Genomic DNA, 12,836 nt, shown 5'->3' on the forward strand with positions numbered 1-12,836 from the left:
GGGGTCATTCACATTTCCTGTTCATCCCCTCAGCAGTCGCTAGGCATGTTCTTGTTTTTCACATGTATTTTACAGAGCTGAAAATCCAGGTCCGAAAGGCTAAAAGTGAGAACAGCAAGACGCTGCTTGCAAGCATTCCTGTTTTTACATGAATGATCTGCTGTAGGTGTATTCCCTAAAATGCCATCTCACTGTGGGAAGAGAAGCTTTGAACTCTGAAGCTTCTCAAGCAAAAATAAGCGGTTACACCCATCTAAAATCAGTCTTGGATAAGTGACCTATTACAGATGCAATCTAATTGGCTGCTGATGATTTGAATTCAAACAAAATGTTGTTTTGTTTCAAATGCAGTTTTGTAATTAACGCCTCCCTCTCCAACATCCATCTTCAAAGTGAACAGTGCTGTCTTACAAGATTATTAGCAAAGATTTGATTTGAGGAATGTTTTTCAGAGTCGCGTTACAGCAGAAATCTGGCGATTCAGACCATCATTTTACAATATTTAGGTATTTGTTAGTGTTTGTTGCTCATGTGTGATTGTATTAAAGTTTTCTTGTATAATGATGTATTTAAAGAGAATCGGAAATCATAATGCAGTTATAATGTCAGAATGCAGTACTATGGCTTCAAAGTATTTGTAAGCGTTGTTAAAAAATGACAAAAATTATTGTATTAGATAACATCAGCTACTTTCATAATAGCATATAGCTTTTACTGTAGCAAGTAGCGGATTAGGGTTACAAACGTTTCATTGCTGCATTATTGCCACCTTTTATTGTGCCTTCAGCTTAATAGCTGAGCATGCTGAATGTTAATAACTGATTCTCTGATTAAAATAACAATTCTGATTCGATACATCACAGATCACTTACATCTTTTTGTAGCAAAATATTAAGTAAAAATATATTTAAAGACATAATATAATCTTACAGGTTTTATATTCATCAATATAATAGCTTTTCATTTTTGAACAATATTATTTTAGAACCCAAAAATACCAACAAAATGTTTTTTGATTTGACTTGATTTAATATTTTGTGTCTAATGCAATGACATTTACACTTTTTTAAATGTAGCTTTTTAAGTAGTTTCCAAATGCTTTTGTGGTCACTGCATGTGTGGTGATTTTCAAAGGGTGGAAGTAAAAGATAAACTGTTGTATCTTACAGTTGTGTCCCTCTTGCAACAGTCTGCTTGTATATTTATTTTCTTTTGTTCGCCTGATAATGAAGGTTATTTCTGCGGTTGAGCAAGACTTCTGTTTTGGGCTGGGGTTTCTTTAAAGGTTATCTGCGGAGATAAAGCGCTCACAGTGAACAGTCGCAGGAAGACTCTCTTCCTGTGTGACCTTTTCCAGCATCACACATGAAGGACCTTTGAATCTGCTTTATTGTGGATTACTCACAGCCCTTGAAGTAATGAATGGTTACTTCTCTGAAACAAAGGTCTCACGGGGGAAAAACTGCTTGCCTCAGTGCTGCTTATGGGAAGTGGTAGACATGAGCAACTTATTAATTGTTAACACGAGTTACAATCTAGCAGCAGAATTATATGTCATAAGGAATTTTTAGTTTAGCTCTGCTTAGAATGTTGACTAAATATTAAGATTGTTTTTTTTTTTTTTTTTAAGTAAAGATTAAGTTGATCAGAAGATTTCAAATAAATTATGTATCATCAAGGAATCCTGAAGAAAATGCATAGAAAAAACAATCAAAAATATTAATCTCCACAACTGTTTTTAATTGTTTTGATTCAATGTGTATTAGGATGATTTCTGAAGACTTCAGCTGAAAATAAAGCTGTTATATCACAGAAATAAATTACATTTTAAAATATATTAAAATAGAAAATGGCTATTTTAAATTGTATTGCTGTATTTTGATCAAATAAATGGAAACTTGGTGAGCATAGGAGACTTTTTTCAAAAACAAAACAAAAATATCTTATCCACCCCAAACTTTAGAACAGTGTTATATGCAAATAATCTTGAACTTGGGCAGGTGCGTCTCGTCTCAGACCTGTGAGGCCTGCTAAAACAAGTAATGCTTAGGAATTGCTCTTGCTAAAGGCACTTTACTGCCTTATGACATTAAAACCTCAGCATGATAAGTGTAATCACTAACCTTACCTTTCATAATGGATTCAATCAAATTTAGCAGACCTTTAACAGAACGAATTGATTGAATGTGTTATATAACCAATACTTGTTTTAAAATTATGTTAATAGTGTAAATATATATAGAAGATTAACCAAGTAAGGTGAAACTATTTTTATAACAAAAAAAAAAATTGTAACAACATGGCAAATGTACTCTGTCTGAATTTCATTAATATAATCAATTTTTATACTATATAATTTTAACAGTATGTCCAAATTAAAAATGCAGACAGTATGCGATTTTGGATTTTTTTATACAGCTATCCACTGTAATTACAACAGTATATTTAAGATGGTGAATTCTACCCACTTACAGTAACTGGACAGGGGGTTCAAAGTCACAAAAAAAGTCCATCACAATGTAGCTACAGTAACAATGTTCAGGATGGTTGTTAGGGTGTTGCTATGTGGTTGCTGGGGTTTAAAACAAACCTAATCCTAAAAATGGGCAGTAATAGTAATGCTTGATGATCAAATTGCATGTTTAAGCCAGTATTGTTGACTGCAGACTTCTGTGGAATGTAATGAAAACTATCTGGAGATGTATCAGTTTTCCTGTTGACACAGTTGGGAGTCTTTATCATGTGAAATACACATGAGTATCTGGACAAACCGGCTTTGTCAGTTCTCAAGAGGTGATGTGGTTATTGCTGCTCACATTAACATATAATGCTTTCATTTCTTGATGAAGTGATAAGTAGTGTAGTAGATGATGGCTGTTAAACTGGGTTTACCCAGATACAGCTATAAATAAATTAATACTGATTAGCACTACCATGAATGCCAATAATAGTGGCACTATTTAACCAGTGTGATTTGCTGTCATATGATGGTATGCTGTTGACTTTCTGAGTACCTATCTTGTTGGCAGTTGAGTTTTACAGATTTGTTCCAGAGAAAGACCACAAACCGAACAGGATCTGGTTCCTGCACCTGCAGGCCAAACTAAGAAGGGTTTCTGCAATTGCAATCAGTGGATTTTAACCATTTACAATTACATGGTGAAAAAACTATATATATATATATATATATATATATATATATATATATATATATATATATATATATATATATATATATATATATATGTGGGGTTGGTAAGATTTTAATGTTTCTGAAAGGAGTCTCTTATGCTCACCAATGCTGCATTTCTTTGATCAAAAATACAGTAAAAACAGAAATATTTTAAAACAGTATTTCAATTTAAAATAACAGTTAGCTATTTAAATACATTATGAAATGTATTAAAAAAATTACCAAATTAAAAAATTTCACTCAAATTGTTATTTTGATGATATAATTTAATTAAACATTTTGTATTGGATTTGAAAAGCTCACTAGTGGTCTCAGGCTTTTGGATCCAATTGTTTAACTGACAAAAAGGCAATATTTCCCTGCCTGAACACTTCTCTCTGTTTTAATCATGAACAAAAATTATAATTTTGCCCTTCATCATGAAAGCATGGACAGATAGTGCAGTGTAGTAAAACCATTATTCAGAGCTCCATGTGACTCATCACAAACATAAGATTGTGCCATGCAGTGTGTCCACAATGTGCTGTATGTGTCATATGCATTTAGTCCACAGCTAAATTCACTGTCTACATCAAGCATCTGAGATGCATTTAATAGCCTATAAAGTTTGTGTGGATGTTTTCTGCAACTTTAGCAGCTTCATCTGAGACTTTTAAAATATCCATTCAGTACTTTGAAAAAAAAACTGTTTGGTTGTTGGCTTGCATCTGTTTCCCTTTTACTGTATGTCATGGAAAAGTTCTGAATCACACAGCCAGCTGAGCCTCAGGGCAGCTGCTACCTTAGAAACACAGGAAGACCCGAAAATATCTCACTGCTGGACAATAGAGACCAAAAAAAAACATCAACAGTGGTGTCAGTGATAAGAGAGTTGAGAAGTATAATACAACACAGTTCTGTTTCTGTATGACGTTTGTTGAGTGTTTGCTATAAAACTGGCACAGCTAGGATCCTGCAAAAACCTGCCCTTCGAGTATATCTGCTTACTCTGCCATTTTTTGCTCCGTGATCATCTCCACACATCACTCATGTAAATGAATCATACAAGTGACATCCTCAAAATAAGGCAGACATGCTTCACAAAAGCAGAACCGCCACATCGGGAGATCACATGATGTTGTTTTTGTCCTAAACACCAGTTACTCTTGTCCAGATTAAAGAACTAAACAAAGTGACCCAAACATCAGTTACTCATCAAGCAGTCGAAAGTTTTATTACTGAAATATTAGATTCAAATCAAAATCTTGTAAAACTTGTGTTTTTACAAGATACTTCTTCTTGACTTTGGCCAAGTTATTGATTAACTATCTACAAAATAAAATCTACTGTAATTTTAATCTATATTTGTGCCTTAATATTTTTATCCACCCCACATTTTGATGGGTGCCAAATTGAGCACACTAGAGTGTTTATCTGTTGACAATTGTTTAAAGCATTGGTTCCTCTGCTTGGTTTTGTGTGGCAAGCCATTGTAACATTTATTAACAAGTATCCTTTTTATCTTGTTTAATCCTAACACTGAGACAGGCTTCTAATATTTGTATATTTATCTTCATATGCATGCATTTTATTTTCGATTGATCATTATTTTATATAATAATAAAAATATTTGTTTTATTAATGTTTATTAGTGTGTAACATAACTAAAATGTATTCATTTAATTCTATTAGGTTTTGTGCTATTATCATTTTGTTTCATCTGTGATTTGACAAATAAAAAACATTAATAATTTTTTCTGGTGGTGTTTTCCTTTGTTTTAGCTTTTATTGTTATTTATGATAATACACATAATAGTTATTTGTAATGTAAATTATTTGACTAATTATGTCAAATAAACATGAATAATATTATTTTGTTCTATTTTAGTTTTGTACTGTTTTCCTTAGAATGATCTTTTATTTTATTTATAAAATATTCATAATAATAATTATTGTTCATGTTTTTGAATTGGTTTGAATATTTAATAAATAAACCTTATAATATCTATTTATTTCCTTTTTTGTGCTGTGTTCATGTTTTATCATTTATTTTATTTCTAACTATTATTATGTTTATAATAATTAAATTAATATTAGTGTTCATATATTATATATTTCATAAATAGATAAACATGAATAATTATTTACATTTTTGTTTTGCGTTTTTCTATCAAATGTATGTTAACTCGGCCTGCCATAGGGTTCTTTCCACATGACGTCAGAGGAGGTGGAGCCGCTGTATGAACGAGGCAGGTGAGCGCGCAGGTGGAGCGCAGCGTTGAGTTTCCCAGCAGCTCAAAACAATACTCGGAGAGGCCTCTGGGAATAGCGCACTCCAACTACCATGACATAAAACAAGGTCAGCTTTGGAATACACCTGCATTAATAACCGAATGCTTACTTGAGCTTTTGTAAAACTCAGATAACTTGGACAAACGTTTTATCAGCCGTGGAAATGATCAGTTCAGAGATTTTGCGTCCGACCCCGAACTCTGCGCGTAAAGCGCTCGGAAAGCTCGCGACCAGACTGGAGGAGGTGAAGAACCCCTGGAGACAAGGATCAGCGCTCGAGCTCAGCCACAATGAAACCGCTCGGCTCGCCACCGACGCGCTCCTGGAGCACGGCGAGAAGGAGTACAAAAAAGTATTGCAAGACGAAAGAGAATTGAACTTTCTGTCCTCGCAGGAAATACGCTATATCACCGAGAATGTGGCCAAAGGTGGCGGCGCGGATAGCGGGACTAATGGAGTGGACATGGAGGAAGGGGACACGGTGTCCGAGCTCACTTCAGGCACTTATTTCCCCATGATGTCCGACGAGGAGCCACCAATGTTGGAGCTGGGCTGGCCAGAGGCTTCCAACCGATTTGGACCCACCGAAGCGCAGATACACTTCCAGAGAGACAAGTCAAAAAACGTCAAAGATCACATTCGTTCTCTTATTAGTAAAGCCAAGAAGGTAAGAACAACAGAAACACACTCGTATACAAAAATGAATAAATAAATACAAACGCCGCTTCCTTGTGGTTTGCAAATGTGCTTTGCTTGAAACTTGCATCTCTGTGTGGCAGCTTCGTGCGTGACGTGTGACGTCATACGTAAACATGCTACTTTTGGACAGCTTCAGTGCTTTTGATCAGCTGTAACTTTTATTTACCACAAATTGTGCTTAAGAAATAACCAGACCCCCAAACTGTAATTTTGTCACACACAAACCTGTCTAAATGTTTCTGAAATACACAAAACACCAAGCACAAGGAGACTCTCCAAACAAAACCTTTCACAAAATAAAGCTTGTTTTAAAACAATGCCGTTCAAATGCGCTCCATAAATCCAACTAAGAGAAAGAAGTTGGCAAAAATGCTGTATAAAAATGAAGTTTATTCTGAGAAAAACTTTTTTTTTTACGTTCATAAATTTTATACGTGTGACTTAAATGTCCAAATGTTTCACAATCACTAAATATGAATCGAGGTGAGATAACTATTGAAGAATTTGAAATTGCATAAAAATTGTTACATTAGTCATTATGAGTAACTAAATTACTTGATTATTATCATGAGATGGTCACCTGGAAGCAATAAAGTAATTAGTGTTGCATGTTTACAGATTCTGGTTCATTTGAATGCATCTTTATCTTTATTCCACAGGTTATCGCTATAGTCATGGATGTTTTTACAGACGTTGACTTGTTCTGTGACCTGATGGAGGCCTCCAACAAGCGCCGGGTTCCAGTTTATATTCTACTGGATGAGAAGAATCTCAGCTATTTTTTGAACATGTGCTCAGAACTGGACATCCAGAATTCACACTTAAGTGTAAGTCAGACGCTGACGCTCTCTTAGAAGTGGTGTGGTCCAGCTCATGAGTTCTTATCCTTGCACATAAGTTTTAAGCAAGCATTCAATAAGAAGGGTGTTCAGAGTTTTATATATGAATGTATCTGTCAGTCAACAGCAAAACATAAGTCTTATGTAAGTTTCCTTAAGTCTATTAGGTCATTCAGATCAAAAGGAAATGTCGAGTTGAATGAGTATACATTTCAAAAGCATTTTTGTCAACAAAAAAAACAACACTTTTTTTTCCTGTTACTGCTATTAATATTGGTGTACAAGAACTATTTATTTTTTTATTGAGTAATTATTAAACATTTATTTAATGCTGCTTTGTTTCAGAATATGCGGGTAAGAAGTGTATGTGGAGACACGTATTGCACCAAAAGTGGAAAGAAATTCACAGGTCAGGTTCAAGAGAAATTCATGATCATTGACTGCGAGGAAGTCATAGCTGGATCATATAGGTATGTTAATCATGTTGTTGATGCATTGTGTAATTCAGTTTAAAAATTCCTGTTATGTATCTTTTTTTTTTTTACCCCAAAAACATAATTACTGAAGTTATTTTACAACTGTAAATCTTGGTAATGAGATCCTTTAAATGATAGTACTTTAAGAATCATTTTGTTTATATGATGACCAAGTTATGCCACAGAGTTGAAATGATTTATATATTTTTTATTTATTTATTTATATGCTATTATAGTTTTTTGTAATATTTTCAGTTTCCATTTTAATTTAGTAATGTTTTATTTTTCATTTGAGTGTGCTTTTTTTATTAGTTTAAAAATATATTTAGGTTTTGTTTTAATTTCAGTTTCAGATTTAGTTCAGTTTTAATGGTTTATTTATTTCCAGTATATTCTACGCTGATTATACAATGATTTCACTCACTTTTCTGTTAAGCAGGAAACACAATACTAAATTGTGCATTGGACCCTATTTTTACAGATTTATCTTTTTTATATATATACATTGAGTGCTTTTTTCTAAGTCAACATTTCCAATTTCTACTTACTTTAAATGTTTCTAATAATTATATGTAATTCAGCTTTATTTCAATAAACTCTGTTTTTAATAGTTTTAGTTAGTAATATCAAGACACTGCTAAATAGTATGTTTTTGTAGTATATCACAGTAAGATTTTTCAAAGCCAACTACACTAGAAGCAACTCAGATTTTTCACAGGAGTTCAGTTGCATTTCAGTTATTTGCGTTGAAATACCCATCAGTCCAGGCTTATCTCATGTCATATCACTCTGTATTATGTAAATCATTTTAGCGCGTGACAGTGTTGTAGCAGGAAGATGACAGGACATGCGCACCTCATGCGCTCCAGCAGACATCTGTAGACTTGAGCAGCTTAGCAATGAAAACATGATGATTCTGCATTTCTCAGGCCCCGAGCATTGGCATTAGACCTCAGTGCCATTGTGTCTGTCAGCTTTCAAGCCTCAACGGCTAATTTGGTTTGGGGGTGGGGGTAGTTAAACTGATGAATTATACAGACAATATGTTGATTTCTAACAGTTATGCCTGTTTAGACACAACAAGCGATCTCAATCTTGCATGACTGAAGGCTTGGCTAATCTGCTTCTCCGTTATGATGATTAGGAATTAGTTAGTGAAGGAGTTGTCTTGTTATTTCAGGGTTAGTGCGACTGATAGCAGCCCGTGGATAAATTCATGTGTGTTAGCACACAGGTGTGTGGATAGTGGGTGAGGCCATAGAGATGTGTTGAAGGCTTTGCCCATATATATGAGACAACAGGGAGTTTTGTTTAACTAGAAGTCCATACAGTACAAAGGGAATTAATTGGAAACTTATTACTAACAATTTGAACTTTTTAGATCTTTTTTTTTTTTTTTTTATCGAACAGTTTGTTGAACTTTTAGATAAAATTGTAAAAGTCTGGGGAAAAAGTTTGCATATGTGTTTCTTGTTAAGTATCATATTTGATACATCAGGCTTTAAAAAGGATATTGAGCTCATATTTTAAGAGGGAAAAAAACTTAATTTTATTTGCAGGCCCAAACTCAGCAAAAATATGCAATTTTATGCAGTTAGTGATATTTATATGACCAAAAAGTAAGATGAAATTTTGATAGCTTGTAATGCAAATCAATGAGACCTTTATAACAGTATAGCAGATATTCATAAAATACATATAAATATTAGTTGTCACTCTATCTCTTTCAATAATATGTCTTGGTAATGTGATATTTAATGTTCTGTAGTTTCAGAACATTTCATGGAAAGCAATACAATGATTGAGAGAGATGAACAAAAACTTTCTTCAGTGGGCCTGATGCATCATAATCGATACTCACGATTTCGCCAGATTTTTCCAAAAATTGTGTATGGATTCTCAAGTAAACCAAACCGTATAACATGTATTCATGTTTTGTTTATAAAAATCATTAAATCTCAGAGGGAAAAGGTAGCAATTTAGGTAGTTTTACTTGCTTAAAAGTATGAACTATCAATCAGACGAGAGAAGTTTTGAGCAACATGATCAGCAAAAGTTTTGATCATATTGTTCATTTACAGGCCTTAGAAATTCATCTATCAAATGTTACAGTAGACTTTATAGGGTTAACCTACAAACCAGAAAATACTGTGATGTATTGTAAAGCTTATCACATGCTCTTTTACTTCTGTTTTATGCATGACATTTGAGTAATGCCATAAACAGATGGTTAGCTTGAACATAGTTAATCACTTGTTAGCATAAGTCACCTGAACCATCCATAAAAACTGTCTGGACAGAATCTTTAACCTCATTTATGAAACACGCAAAGAACAATTTTCTGTGCAACAATTTATGCAAGAATGGTTTTCTGAATGTTTTCACAGAAACTTGTTCTGCTCATGTTTCATGAATGAATCCATTTGTATTGATGGTGCATTTTTTTATAGACTCTTATATGTATAATTTTCTGTAAATTATGCAGTTTTTCCAAGATATTGATGGGCCATTTTTAAAAGGTAGTCAATAATTACATTTTCCAATAAATATTTGAGGTTCTGATTTAACCTTTTGTTTCTCTCGATCTTCTTTCCTCTAGTTTTACATGGCTCTCAGGCATGGTTCACAGCAACATGCTTATGCACTTCTCCGGCCGTGTTACAGACTGCTTTGATCGTGAATTCCGCTGCATGTATGCAGACTCCCAAATAATAGACCGTTTCCACAATCCAGATGAAGACGGGCTGCCTGGTTACTCTTACCACATGCCAGTACCAAACTTGGGCTTGGATTTTCTTGCAGACTACGGCAGCAGGGAGCGAGTGTATTCGGAGCACTCCAGTAGCCAATCCAGTGGCAGCGTTTCCAGCATCAAAGCAGCTCCTCCAGGCATGAAATCTAATAAAGTCACACCTGACAAGAAGAACACTGAAATCTTTCAAAAGCCTCCTGACAGGAAGGTAGTCACGAGTCCGGTGCTTCAAAAGCCTTCAGGACCCCACATTGTAAGAGGTTCTCCGAATGGCACCCACCAAAGTCAGGCAGTTGAGCGCACTTCCTTCGGTCAAACCGCTGGTGTGGAATGGTCCAAAATAGGACGCTCAGACATTCCCGGACAGACATCCAAAATCCAGGGTTTAGGTCTCTACAGTCCATCACCCACTCAACTAAGTCCAACGGACAACAAGATCACCTCCAAATATCGACTTCCCACGCCTTTCATCAGTAAGTTCACTGATTTATTCAGCTCAAAGGAAAAGGACTCCTACTCGTTCCAGAAGATGCCTACTCATTCCTCTCCGTTTGGTGGGCCAGATCTTTCTCAGAATGAACCAGAGAGTAAGCAAGGTCTTGCCTCACCAGGACCCATGCTTTTGGACAGGATGGGTCCGGAGAAAGGGATACATCGGCGGGATGAGAAACGCATGACGCTGGGACACAGCAAATTGGACCTTGTCAACCAGTACAACAAGTTAAATCAATCCAAACAGGTATACAGTCGCTTTGAGGTAAAGAACTACATACCTCAGTAATGCTGGGCCAGACTGATTATTCTTTCTGGTCGACTCTTGTACACAGCTGTTATTGTGACTGAGGAGTGTTTTTACTTTTGTGCATTTATATTTTTAATGAAAACTAAATTCTTAGTTCTAATGCTGCCTTCAGGAAGTTTAGGAAATCATAATAAATAAATAAAATAAAAAAAAACAGTACATAACATATTTTCAAAATCACCATAGCTTCTCATTTTTCCTAACAACATTTTCCATAACCAAGACAAAGTACAAAAATAAAGGGGGAAAAATTCTAATAAATATATTTATTTATTTTTATTTACATTGCCCTAAAAGTCTGTGCTTATAGAAAATCCCATGTTTCCCCACTGCTGATTACAACATTTTTGTGGCTCATGTTGTGAATATGATGATAATGTTTACATGATTTGAAGGCAGCATTAGTGCTTTTTACCAGTACATAGTACTTTTAGTAGTGTGTAAAACCTAGTGTATGCACAACCCATAACTTCATGGGGCATTTTTGTACTTTTGATGTTTTTGTTTTCTATCTGCCACTTTAGCTGGCAAAGCTGAAGGTTTTGAGTTTAATGTAGCCACTCTGTCTGCCACTGAGTATTACCCTTGGATAGCATGATCGAGGAGGTTACACATGTAGTCTTCCAGACGTTCTCATGTGTTTGTACTAAAATGTGATTCTCGTGTCACTGAAGATATGCATTTAGAGACTCTAAAATGCACTTTGGGTAACGCTGCAATTAGCTGCTTAACTAAAAAGTACTGTATGAACTCCTCTCACGATGGACTATGATGCAATAGAAGCTAATTGCAAGGAATACATTATTGACATGATTATTATTTTTACATAACAGGTAAGCTTTTCCATCTTTTGTTATTTACCAGTGCTAATGAAGTGAATGTGTGTGTGTGTGTAAAAGTGTTTGCGACAGCCTACATTGAATGCTGATAAGCATTTGATGGATTTGTTGTCTCTATATATGCATGTTTGACTTGACTACAAATCTATATATAATCTCTAGCTTTTTATCTGACAAAATAGAAGACACTGTGAATAGGTGAGGTAAAAAAAAGATGCACACTTCAGATGTTGAAGTTTCCTTGAAGGATTGATCCAGAATCGACTTTAGTCTCAAAACGCCTTCATACAGTCGCTGAGAAAACAGATCTGAACAGCTGTAAAGTAAAACTGCTGATCAGGTTTTATCTTTTTATGTCCACATCGACATAAATACCTGCTAGATAGGAGCAGATCCTTTATATTTTAATTATTTAAAATGTTTGAACATAATTACAGAATTTGGGTAAATTGCTAACTTGCACAAGCCAATAACTGCCGATCCACCTGCTGAACACCTCTTGAAAGGCCTTGAACATACTAGTGCTTTACTAGTAACACAGTTAGTGCCTTCAGTAGTTATTAATTCTAAACATCTTTTATTTTTGCTCACCTTTTTGTCTTGATAGTGCTTTTTTGCCTTCCAGTGACTTGCTTATTGTTGTTTGCTTTTTAAATTGTTGTTTGCTTTTGTATGTTATAGATATGAAAATCCAAAATGAAACTGTGATCTATTAGCATAACTGTTTTGGGAGTTCTAGATGTGTAAAATACTTTTACAATTGCACATCTTTACATGTAATGTTTTAAATCTTGCATAACATTTCCAACAGTGTTACCAAAGACCATTATAAATCAATAAAGTTTCTGTTTTACAAACCAGATTTTGTAAGTGTAGTAACAAACATACAACCCGAATTCCGGAAAAGTTGGGACGTTTTTTAAATTTTAATAAAATGAAAACTAAAGGAATTTCAAATCACATGA

General features: G+C 34.6%; 1 protein-coding gene across 1 annotated transcript; it reads left to right on the forward strand.

Annotated features, from left to right (window-relative positions):
• Positions 1–5,411: 5,411 nt before the first annotated feature.
• LOC132151547 (protein FAM83A-like) lies at positions 5,412–11,071 on the forward strand. The gene is made up of 4 exons (XM_059559733.1): positions 5,412–6,131; positions 6,823–6,990; positions 7,348–7,472; positions 10,078–11,071. Exons 1-4 carry the CDS (start codon positions 5,628–5,630, stop codon positions 11,009–11,011), a joined length of 1,731 nt encoding a protein of 576 aa, XP_059415716.1. The 5' UTR covers positions 5,412–5,627; the 3' UTR covers positions 11,012–11,071.
• Positions 11,072–12,836: the final 1,765 nt, after the last annotated feature.

Source organism: Carassius carassius, chromosome 10 (assembly GCF_963082965.1).
Source record: "Carassius carassius chromosome 10, fCarCar2.1, whole genome shotgun sequence".
Lineage (NCBI taxonomy): Eukaryota > Metazoa > Chordata > Actinopteri > Cypriniformes > Cyprinidae > Carassius > Carassius carassius.